Source organism: Suncus etruscus, chromosome 19, assembly GCF_024139225.1.
Source record: "Suncus etruscus isolate mSunEtr1 chromosome 19, mSunEtr1.pri.cur, whole genome shotgun sequence".
Lineage (NCBI taxonomy): Eukaryota > Metazoa > Chordata > Mammalia > Eulipotyphla > Soricidae > Suncus > Suncus etruscus.
The window spans coordinates 41,243,388-41,256,021 of NC_064866.1; the positions used below are offsets into that span (position 1 = coordinate 41,243,388).

At 34.4% G+C, this 12,634-nt stretch overlaps 1 protein-coding gene and 1 non-coding gene across 2 annotated transcripts in view; both read right to left on the reverse strand.

The window, feature by feature from the left end:
- Nucleotides 1-1,315, reverse strand: part of DNAAF11 (dynein axonemal assembly factor 11) — a 133,850-nt gene extending 132,535 nt beyond the window's left edge. The window contains exon 1 of the mRNA XM_049765628.1: nucleotides 1,216-1,315. Coding sequence (XP_049621585.1) covers nucleotides 1,216-1,315 — 100 coding nt within the window. The remainder of the gene's footprint in view (nucleotides 1-1,215) is intronic.
- A 6,105-nt stretch (nucleotides 1,316-7,420) lies between these two features.
- Nucleotides 7,421-7,589, reverse strand: LOC125997848 (U1 spliceosomal RNA). The gene has a single exon (XR_007491851.1). It is a non-coding gene; the product is annotated as a U1 spliceosomal RNA (small nuclear RNA).
- Nucleotides 7,590-12,634: the final 5,045 nt, after the last annotated feature.

The following is a 12,634-nucleotide window of genomic DNA, read 5'->3' on the forward strand; positions in this document are numbered from 1 at the left end:
GGTTACCAAAATGATTGTTCAGTGTAACCAAAATAACTGTGCTCCACCATCTTCTAATTTTTTTTCATGTGTTTTGGTGGTGCATTTCAAAACATTGTCACAGTGCCAACACTGCCACCACTCCTTCATTTGGGTGATGAGAGTGCTGAGGCCCAAAGAGGTTCAGAATGCCTCTTTCAAGACTGTAGGAGGAGGTGGGCACCAGATGGTTCTCCTGACAATGGTGCCTCTTTCTCTGAAGACAGAGTTCCTGCCCAGCCTAGACAGCCAGCCCGGAGGGAGACAGGCTGGAGGGCCTGGTACCAGTCGAGTGACTCTTCCAGTGCTCAGATCAAGCCCAGCATCTTTCTTACCTACCCATTTTACATGAAAAACCCTTAAGTCCTTTTAAAAAAATTTTTTAATTTTATATTAAATTGTAATTATTTAAAATTAATTAAAAATAATAAAAATCTATTATTTAAATTAACTTATAATTTTGAGCATGTGTTCATTCTTATTTGTCTTTACAATCTTTATTCATATGAGTTTGCAGAATTCCTAAAAGATAATGCACAAACAACCTTTTGGCAAAAATTCACATTTTTTCCAACATAACAGCAGAACATATAAAATGCAAGCAGATGGAAAAGGTATTCATAGGGATCTTGAAAACACGGGTACAAAAATAAACTAAACTCTTTATATCGTTAAGATTATAGAACACAAACATTTATACAGGTGTATCAGATTCTGTCTGCTGCTCCTTTCTATCCAAACATTATTGAATATTTTGTGCCTTAGTGTATTCATCTTGGAAGAATTTTACAGCATTCTTTACCTACAACAAGGTACTGAATTGTACACTTAATAATTTATGGGAACAAATTTATCCTTTTTTATATAAGGAAAAAACTATATGGCTTTACTTTTATAGGAAACACTTTTTAAACAAACTAAAAAATATGAATTACAAAATAAAAATTTTTTTTTATATTTTTGGGTCACACCCTATGAGGCTCAAAGCTTACTCCTGGCTGAGCTCAGGAATCCCTCCCTCCCTGTGGGCTGGGGGGTCTCTCTGGGGTGCCCGGCAATCGCACTCCAGTCGCCACCCACTGTCCCACCATCCCTCTGGCACCAAACCCCTGAACTCAAAGACCAGGCTTCCAGGCCAGGCCAGGCCAGTCAGTCTGTCTGTCTGTCTGTCCGTCTGTCCGTCAGTCCCTCCCGGACAGCCAAGGCTCAAGGCATCGCTGGGGTTCAGAGCTGGGACTTGTGGCATCACCAGGGAGGGGAGTGCTGGAGGTAGAAAGGGGCGCTTACTCCTGCCCATGATCGCCTTTCCAGGTGTGACCTTGAAGGGTTCCCTTCGCTCTCTCCAACCCCCCTTCTTCTTGTCAACATGACACTTAGGGAACCATGGCAACCAGGACTCTACGGTGGCCTCCCAGGGCCAGGCGCTGCCAAGATTCCAGCAGGCGAGACTGCTCCAGGGCAGAGCCAAACCTGCACTTGTCCCTTGTCTCAATTACTCCCCTTCAAGACCCCTTCCCTTGGCCCAAATCCACTGTCCACAATAGACCAACAGCACAAAATTCTTCCCTTCTGCAAGGCAAGACTCTTGCACTAAGCTGTAATTGGTTACATTTTATTTTTTTATTTTTCATAAATAATATTTTTATTTATTGATTGATTATTTAATTGATTGGTTTCTGGGCCACACCCAGCATTGATCAGGGGTTACTCCTGGCTCTGCACTCAGAAACCGCTCCTGACAGGCTGGGGCAAGACTCTTGCACTGCGCTGTAGTTGATTAATTTCTTTTTCCTTTAAACTCTTCTACTTCTCTTTTTTTATTCTTTTCTTTAATATCTTTATTTAAACACTTTGATTACAAATATGATTGTAGTTAGGTTTCAGTCATGTAAAGAATACCCCCCTTCAGAGCATTTTTTTAATTTTTTAAAAATTTTAAATAAATAATATTTTTAAACTTTATTGATTGATTAATTAATTGGGCCACAATTAATTAATTGACCACACCCAGCGTTGCTGAGGGGTTACTCCTGCACTCCTTAATCACTCCTAGCAGGCTGGGGAATAGAACTTGGTCCCTCCCAGGTCGGCTGCATGCAAGGCAAATGCCCTACTGTTATACTATCTATCTCTCAGGCCCCTGATTACATTTTATTTGACACCTTTCAGGGCCAGGAGATAGGACTTGTCCCACACACACTAGCCTTGTGACTTTAAATTTTGATTGCCTCAGTTTCATGTTGATAATAACTTCGTCAAGAAATGTCTAAGCAAAAAAAAAGAAAGAAATGTCTAAGCATATTCTTTGCCCATTTAAAACAGATTGGTTTTTCTTCTATTAAATTAAATGAATTCTTTATAGTAAGCCTTCATTAGATATAAAGCTTTCAAATGTTGTTCTCACCCTGTAGGTTGGTTTTTTTTTCATGTTATGGTCTACTCTTCAAACAATTTTAGTTTGACATCGTGTCATACATTTATTATTTATTTTGTTGCTTTTGTCTGTGGCAGCAAATCCAGTTTGCCAAGTTAATGAACTTATCTGCTATAATTTTTATTAGAACTTTTATAACTATTTTAATTTTATGATTTTATTGTGAAAGTATTATGCTCCACACCCTTTGCATAAAGTATATAACATGTGAAGATTTTAAAACTCTTCCTCCTCTGATCATAGTAAACAATATGGGCGGCATTCATTTTATTTTCTTGTGTTTTTTCTTAAACAAATGTAGATGCTATTCAATGAGGAGAAAGTACTCTTTCAGCAGAGGCTTGTTAATCATTTATGATAGGAAATTATTAGGTGTTGCCAAATGGAGACAGGAGCATAAACTGAGGTAGAGGCAAGAAGCCAAACAGATTGCAGTGAAAACAGGGATTCGAAATGCTAATTGATTAAGCAATGAATAGATCTGCAGAGAGGCGATTTTTTTTTTTTGGCACAGTAACCAAAGAAATTACATGAGAGGTAGTGGAAGTATTAAATGTCAGGCCAATATGCTGAACTGGAATGGTGGGATTTCAGGTATTGTCCTCAGCTGGAGAAGCATTTGCAAAGCTGAAAGATTTAAAAAGACATACAAACTTTAAATGTTATTCATATTCCCTGTCCCTACCTAAAAGTTTAGTTCTTATCAGTGTACTACTTGTTGGAAGCAAGAGGGTGAGGGGTAAAGAAGAGGCTCTTTGCCATCTAAAAAATATTTTAAAAGCATAGAGGCATTTCTATGTAGCATCAGGTGTCACTCCACCTCTATTGAATTAAAATTACCCCATTTCCACATGAATACAAAATTGCCATGATCACATACTGTGCCATTAAAAGTTGTCTGTGCCACAGAGATAGCATGGAGGTACGGCATTTGCTTTGCATGCAGACAAATGGTGGTTCAAATCTTGACATCCCATATGGTCCCCTGAGCCTGCCAGGAGTGATTCTGAGTGTAGAGCCAAGAGGAACCCCTGAGCACTGCCAGGTTTCACACACACACACACACACACACACACACACACACTCACACACACACAACACACACACACACAGAGATTACTAATTACTAATGCAAGTTGTGACATGCAATGGACAGCAGACTAGTTTAGCAAACATTGTTTTGCTTGATCTTGGTCAGTTTTACAGTGAAGGGTTCATGGAGGCCAAAAGAATCTAGATTCTAGCAGGAAGATGAAACCACAATTACAGGCACAAATGTTATTTTCTGAACAAAAGAAGGCATGCAGTCAGGATAAGTCTCAAGAGTTTCTATCTTGGGGTCAGAACTAAAGAAAGAAATAATCCAAGAAGCAAATGGTCCAAGGAAACAATCTGTGATTTGGTTTGAAGATCAATTTAAAGACAATAATCCAATCAGTGCAATCCAGGAAGCTTAGATATGTTGACTCCAAACATCTATTTCTGTCTTTAGGCAAACTCACCTTAAAATACTTATTTAACTATACTCTTACACTTACTAGATATCAAAGAAATCAAAGAAATCTCAAATATTTTCTCAAATATTTCTGAAACTTAATGTCCGTGGAACTGGAATATTCTTTTCATTCAAATCTGAATGAAAAATGAAACTGTTATTCTACTTGGAAAAAAAACTCTTTGTTTTGTTTTTGCTTACTAGTTTTCATTTTGCTTGTTTGATTTTTGTAAAGGAAAGAGGAGGTTAGATAGAGGGAGAATCTCCCCAGTAGTTTTTATTTTCTTGGTTTTGTTTTCTTTTTTTTTTTTTTTTTAGTTTTTAAGGTGTCCAATCCTGATGATGTTTTGTCCAGCATTGATTACTGGTTCAGTGTTCAAGTCTAGCAGTTTTGGGGGCCACTAGGGACACACCCAGAGGTTCTGGAAGAGAAAAATGAGTGTCAGCTCACTGAATAATTTTCCTGTCACTAAGTCTCTAAAATATTTTTAAGCTTTGTGGGCTTTTAATCGCCAAAGTTTTTAAATTTGCTAATCCCTACTTCCATCCAGAGAGCTAGATGGTGTCATTGTGCATATATTACAGCGACAGAAATAAGCCTAAGGAGATTATATTGCTAGAACATAGAAGATTCAAGATATTGTACTCAAGCCTGTGACCCTTTACTATATCACTTTCTAGATTGAAAACTACTTGATAGTGAAGGAGAGCAGCTATGTTTCATCTCTAAAACCGACATTTCAACTTACTCTCTAACACTGACGAGGTGCTTCCAAATATCTATTGAATGACTAAATGAATCAGCTAATGATTGGGTTTCTGCTACAGCTTGGTTTTCCAGACACATAAAGATTAAAGACTTAATGTCATAGAAGAACCTGTGTTTTCAGTGAATCTAGCATCAATGGCAATCTATTCTTCCGGTCTTTGGCCACTTACTGAAGGATAGAGAGATAGTACAGGAGGTAAGTCACTTGTCCTGCACAGAGGCAACCACTGATTCCTCCCAAGACCAATGGCCCACTCTTGGGCATAGAAAGAATTGGTCTTGAGAAATGCAAGGTATGGGTCCCCTACCACCACCACTCCAAATGTTCTTTGAGCATTTCCTTATCTTGGGGACTTTTCACTTAACCTGTGATAAGAACTCTCTCTAGGACAAATTCATTAGGGTTTATTCTAGCTCTGCAGTAGAACCAAGAGCTTTGTATAATAAAGTAAAGAAACCAGGCACATGGGCCAGCCTTGGTGGGGTATTCTGCATCCTTCTCTCCTCCAACAGCACAGTCACTATGTTTCTTAGAAACAAAGATTCCCTGGGGCTTGAAGGACCGGTTGAATTTTTACAGTTCACCAACAGGAAGGAAAATTGAGAAATAAATCAGAATGTGACAGTTCCAAGTAAAGTCAGGTTCATTTCAGTCAAATTGAATGTGATAATTTAAAAAATCATGGGGTATATTTGTTTATGCAAATCATATTCAAAATAGACTCATTTTTTTGGCTTTTGGAAGTATAAGATAAGTGGTACTTCCTGAGCAAACTACTGAAACATTTCCTTTAAATTCCAGTAACAGCAAAAAAGTACCTCACTTTTTTAAGTGAATTCCAAGGACCTTGTCCAAGAAAATTATGTAATTATTATCTTCATTATTATAAACAATGTGATATGTTTTAAAATTTGCACCAATACAATGGTGACACTCATAGGTTTTGCATAATTTCCCATCAGAAGACTTTCCTCATCGCAATTTTTAATTAATTTTTAATTTGTATAATAATATATTTATTTAAGCACCATGATTACAAACATGTTTGTAGTTGGGTTTCAATATAGAAAAGAACAGCCCCCTTCACACCACCAATGTCACCACCTCCTCCTCTACCCCCTGTATTCAAAACAGGAATTCTATTTCTCTCACTCAGGACTATTGTCATGATTATTGTTAGTGCAGTAATTTCTCTAATTGCACTAACCACTCTTTGTGGTAAACTTCATACATGGACCAACAATAGACATCTCTATTGTCTCTTTCATTTTTCTTAAATCCCATAGATGAGTGAGACTACTTGTCTCTATCTCTCTCCCTCTCATTTATTTCACTCAACTTAACAGTTTCCATGTCCATCATGTATAGGAAAGTTTCATGACTTCATTTTCCTGACAGCTGCATAGTATTTCATTGTGTATATGTACAACAGTTTCTTTAGTCACTCATCTGTTGTTGGGTATCTGCATTGTTTTCAGATTCTGGCTATTGTAAATAGTGCTGCAATAAATATAGGTGCGCAGAGGTATTTTTGGATTGTTTTGTGTTTGTAGGGTAAATCCCTAGGAGTGATATAACTGGATCATATGGGAGCTCAAGTTCCAGTTTTTTGAGGAATCTCCATATTGTTTTCCAGAAAGGCTGAACTAAATGGCATTCCCAACAGCAAATGAGAGTTCCTTTTTCCCCACATCCCACCAGCACTGATTGTTCTTGGGTTTATTTATTTATTTGGTTTTTGGGTTTTTGGGGGCCACACCTGGTGACTCTCAGGAGTTACTCCTGGCTCTGCCTTCAGAAATCGCTTCTGGCCGGGGGATTGAATCACAATCCGTCCTAGGTCAACTGCGTGCAGGGCTAATATCCTATGTCTGTGCCACAGGTCCAGTCCCTTGTGCTAGATATTATGTTATGCTTACATTAGGCATAATTGCTTTTCTTCTACAAAATTGTTTTGTTATAGATTTTATTTTTGTTTTGGAGACACATTCAGCTGTGTGGTCTTCCTCCTGGTTCTCTTCTCAGGAATCACTTCTAGAGGTTTTCTGGGGACCCTATGGGGTGCCAAGGATAGAATCAGGGTCAGCCATGTGCAGGGCAAGCACCCTAACCATAGTAATAACTCGCCAGGGCCTCTGGCTCCTATTCTTAAATGTACTGTTATAAAAGTTGTAATACTCATCTCATGAAAATTTGAATGCTCAGTTTTTTAGAGATAGAACTTGTATGTAATTAATGTATTCATTTAAGAAATGCAGAAAGCTTTTTTTTACTTACATAGTCAAGAAACTATCAACAAATATAAAATAAAAGTTCCCATCTCTCTAATTTTAGATAGATATAGCCAATGTTTTATTTCTAGTTACCTGTTAATGGGCACTTGAGCAATTCTAAGTTTTGAGTATTAAGAAGGTGTAGGTATGGATCCTGACCAATTCTGGTTTGATCCCTGTCATCCCATATGGACCCTCGAGACTGACAGGAGTAATTTCTGAGTACGAGCTAGGAATAAACAAAGTGCTGCCAAGTTTGGCCCAAAAGTAAAGAAAAAAAATAGGAAATATTTAGGGATAATTTTAAGTTATTGAAATATAAAAATGCATTATGTGTTGATATCATCGCAATAGCTTGTTTTTATATTTTTATTAAACTGTTCTGAGTTTTTTTTTCAATAGTTCAGGTTGTATCTTATTATGTTTTCCATTGGGGACCAGGTAAACATAGCCTCCTACTACCACAAATTATGCTGTTGAGTTTTCCCACATCGGAGGACATCAAATCACAGGGGTAAGCACATCCCAAATACAATGGATACATCTTATCCTGAGAAAATCACCTAAGTGATAATGATAATGAATCTGCTGGTAAATATTAACTTATATCTTCTTAATGATGAATAATATGCATCTACTGCAGGCTTATATACTATCCAAATAATTTTGTAAAAAATATTTTAAAATGTCAAAGATTTGCTTTTTTATTACTAGATTTTGTTATTCTATATGTTCTGAAAATAAATACTGTAACAGGTATATGTTTCAAAAATAGTTTCTTCTATTATTTACTCATTCATTTCTTCTATGAGTAGGTTTTTGTTTGTTTTTTTTTTTTTTGGAGGACACATTCAGCTATGCTCAGGGAAGACACCTGGGTCTTAGCATAGGGATCAATTCCTGGCACAAGGCCATCTTGAGTCTTGAGTGTGGAACCAAAAGTAAGCCTTGAGCACTTCTAAGTATACTCCAAACAACAATAATAACAACAGAAATGCTAATGAGATGACTAAGACATTTTTGTCTAGTTCGAGGTTCCCATTTTCACTAATATTTTCTTCTAGAAACTTTATACTTTTACAGTGGACATGTAAACCTGTGATCAATTTTAAGTTAAACTTTGCGTATCTTGCAATAAATTGAACATGATCTTTTTATAGTATATTCCATTTTACAGTATAAATGGTTGCAAAATCTAGCTTTTATTTACTGAATTGCTTTACACTTTTATAAAGCCAAATTATTCATGCATATAAAATGATACTGTTTCTAAACAGATTCCATTGAAATTTTTGTCTCATTTTACTTAAATAATATATTTTCTTCCCTATAATCATACATAATCATATAATAATACTTGAAATGAGATGGCAGCAGTCCCACAACTTTGATTTTTATCAAAATTGTTTTGTCTATTATAATTAATTATATCTCCATATTAATTTTTAAAGTAAGTTTATCGACTTCTACTATTAAAATACAGTTTGGATTTGAACTAAAATTGATTTTAAACTACAGATTAATTTGGATATTGTTATTTACATTTATCAGTCTTAAGTCTTCCAAATCAGTAATACATATATGTACTTGGAATCATTTGATTTCTCTCATATTCTCTAAATCTAGGCAAAATATCCCTTAAATTTTGGCGAAATATTTTTATGTGTCTTACAAAAATATCTGGTATTTTATATTTTGACATAAAAATTGTATCTTTAAAGTTAAATTTACATTTATTCATAGAAAATATACAGAAATGTGACCAATATTATATGAGTTTCTGTGGATAATTACCTTTAAATTCTGTTGGCATCTTAAATGTTTTTATGCACTTCCTGCATAGATAATCAGGTAGCCTGAGAAGAAAAACAGTTATCATTCACTCTTTATGACAGGATAGCACTTTTGTTGTTTGTGTGTATGTGTTTGTAGGATCACTATTACAATACCAGAGAAAGGTGAAAGAAGACTTCACTATATTTTACAGTTTGCTACTTCTTTGGTTTCTTCCTACTTGTTTCATTTCCAAAGAGAAAACATTATCTTTCACCTGCACTCTCTCTGTATATGATTTTCCTCCTTCAGCCTCCTCAAACTTAACTTCCTCCTTATTGTTTCTATACAATTTGATTATGATATATCTATGCTATGTCTTTTATTTATTGAGCTTGATAGTCTGTAAGCCTGTTATATAGAACAGTTTTCTTCAGCTTGAAAAGTTCACGACTTGTTCAAATATTTTTTCTCTCTCCCTTGTACAGTCTTTTAGAAACCATTAGACATATCTTGACAGCTTGAAATCGTATTATAACTCCCCAATACTCCTTTTATTTTTAAATTTTAAGTCTACTTTATAATATCACTTCATTAGCCTTCTAACACTACGTCCTCTAGCTTACTATTTTATCCACTTGCTAAAAAATGTTTCTTTTTTTTTCAGTGAATATTTCTCCTCGCTATAGTTCTTTTTCTAGAATTTTAAGTTGGCATCTATCTCATTGCATAAATTTATTTAAATTTTTATGTTATAATGTTGCAGTTACAATAGGATATAGTTTAGCATTCTTGTCTGATAAGACTACTTTGGGAGTTCATTAGTTTAGATTATCTTTCCTACTCATTATTTTTCTGCTTCTTTTTAAGCCTAGTAATTTTGGAAAGGCTATGAGACACATTAAGTTTTACCCAGTTGAATGCTAGATTTTTTTTTTTTTTTTTTGGTTTTTGGGCCACACCCGATTGACGCTCAGGGGTTACTCCTGGCTATGTGCTCAGAAATCGCCCCTGGCTTGGGGGAACCATATGGGACGCTGGGGGATCGAACCGCTGTCTGTTCCTTGGCTAGCGCTTGTAAGGCAGACACCTTACCTCTAGCGCCACCTTCCCGGCCCCTGAATTCTAGATTTTTCTTGATTACTTTAAATAGTCTCCTGCTTTGTTCTGGAATAGAGTTAAACAACTTCAGAAAAGACTGCTACATTGGTATTTTGCTTTTAGGATAATTTAGTTAGGACCAAAGTGGCATTCAGTCTAGGACACATTTTCTCACATTAGCCAGGCAGGATCTTTTTTATACTATAATTTTATATAAATCCCAAATTTGTCTAATTTAGGTTCTGGAGCTGGTGTTAATTTTAATCCTAGGTGAGAACTCTACTCCTTTTAAATGGTAAGGCTTTCCCAAACCTTTCCTCTAAACAGTGATCATAAAAATGTTTCCAGGTAGCTCTCTCCTCTGTCACTTTTGCAAACTCCAATTGCCTACATGTCTGTATTTTGTTAGGACAACCAAGTCCTGTATGAAGTCCCATAATCTGAAAATCTTTCTGAATGGAAAAGTTGAAGAGATCATTGGTCTTACCTTGTTTGTATCTTAGATCAGAGGAATTTATTGTTAGATGCCCACTTTCTTTAAAAATTTATTTTACTTATATTGTACATGTCTATTTTTTTCAAATAGAAAACTGAATCCTGTCATCCTATCTTGGATTGAAATAGAGATTATATCAACTTATTTTGAAATGAGAAGAAATGTAATATGATAATTTTTCCACTGCAATTTAATGTGAGGCAAATACCAAAAAGCAAATTTTGAGATAGTTTTCAGTTTGCAAAAACAAGAAGAGATACTAAACAATTAATTGAATTTGTCTTTATTTTGAATTTACTAATTAATTTTTAGTAAATTCACTAGCAAAATAGGGTTTAATTTCCTCAAATATTTAAATATCCTCTGGAAATACAAAACACGAAACAATGTTTATAACTTTTATTATATTGTAGATGAAATGATTCTAATATTGGAAAAGTTATTGACACATACTAAACTGTTTTCTGATTTCTTTCTTCTGACCCTTATACATTTGAAAAAATGCTGTATGTAATATTCAGGCAAATTACTATGTATTAATATTTAGAAATTTGTGCAGGCACTTATATTCTTTTGTACTTTATTTCCTTCCACCTATTCTTAGTAGTGAATATAGACAAATCTATGTGTAAAAATATGTACCTAATCACTAAAAATTTTAAGTCTTGATTTTCTAGTTAATGGGTCCCTTTAAACAGACTATTCTGAGAAAAACAAAACTTGTAAAATTTGGCTGGCTAAATGCACACAATTTGAAGTAATAAAAATAAGAAGTGACTCAAAGTAATGCCAGGACACTTGAGAGTTCTGTTTATAGTATATTTTCATTAATGACTTTAAATAGGGTTGACACTATAGTAAGCCAATGGTTTTTAATTTGAGATAGATATATTTACATAGATATATTTATATGAAATTTAACACTTACTTATCAGAGTGTAATTGAAGACACTGTTGAGTAATTTCAGATGTCCCTATGTAGGTGAAATCACTCTCAGATCTGGAATATTCAAAATTGATTCATTTTGACTCTGTCATATAGCAAATACTGTTAAAAGTAATAATTTAATAATAACTTAATGCATTAATTTAATATAAATTTAATTTTATGATGTAATTAAACTAGTAATTTAAACTAATAATTTGTTGAGTGAAAAGAAATGTATCTATTCTATAAATAAAACATCACTTGCATATTAGTCATATAGATTTACATGCTCAGAGTCAGTACTTTAAAACGTGGTAGAGTAGTTGGAGAATACGTATATCATGTAATTTTAAGTTTTATAATTCTACAATAATTTAGATACTTTTGTATTAATAAAATGGTGAATAATGATCAATATAATAAAACAAGCAAATCTGAACTAGATTTAGATACATAATATATTGAATTTTGAGCAAGATACCAAGATAATTTAATAAGAAATAATGAACCATTCAATTTTGCTAAACATCTATTGCCACATGAAAATACAGTATTTTTGACCACTCATCCATGCTATAAACTTCTAGGTAATTATATACTAGAAAATGAGTTCTGTTTGCTTAGGCAAAGATTTCTGGTGTAGGAAATAAAAAATAGATAAAATTAAAAAGTAACAAGAATAAAGATCTCTGGCTCCTTAAAGAAAATATTAAATCAAGAGACCCAAACTACATCAAGTTATACACAAAAGTGATCTGCTAAGCTGGCAATCATGGGGGCAAAGGGTGGAGGTAACAGAAGCATGCTGGGAACAGAGAGGGAGGGAGGTCGACACTGGTGGTGGGAATTACCCTAATTCACTGTCACTATGTCCCTTAAATATAACTGTAAAAGACTTGTCATTCACATTGGTCTCAATAAAAATAAAACATGAAGGTCAAACATCACGGAATAACATATTTTTCAAACACTTATTGATAATTCAACTATAATTTAGGAGGAACAAAAAATTCTGACATGCAGCAAGACAAAATTGACATTTAAAATTGGCAAAAATTTGATATGAGCACAAGAAATATGTGATAACGGAAAGCATAATAAATGATGTCCAATATCATACTGCTAATGAAAAAATAACGTAACAAAGTATCTGTGAAAGTTAAATTTTAAAATAATAGCCATACTAAATGCTAACAGTATGCAGAAAAACTGTTGAATATGTGAAATAAACATTTTGTACTTTAAAGTTAATATATTCTACCATAAAATCTAAACTTGTTCCAATCTAAAGACCTATGTCACTTCAAATACTTATATATAAATCTAATGGTCACTTTATAATTTAT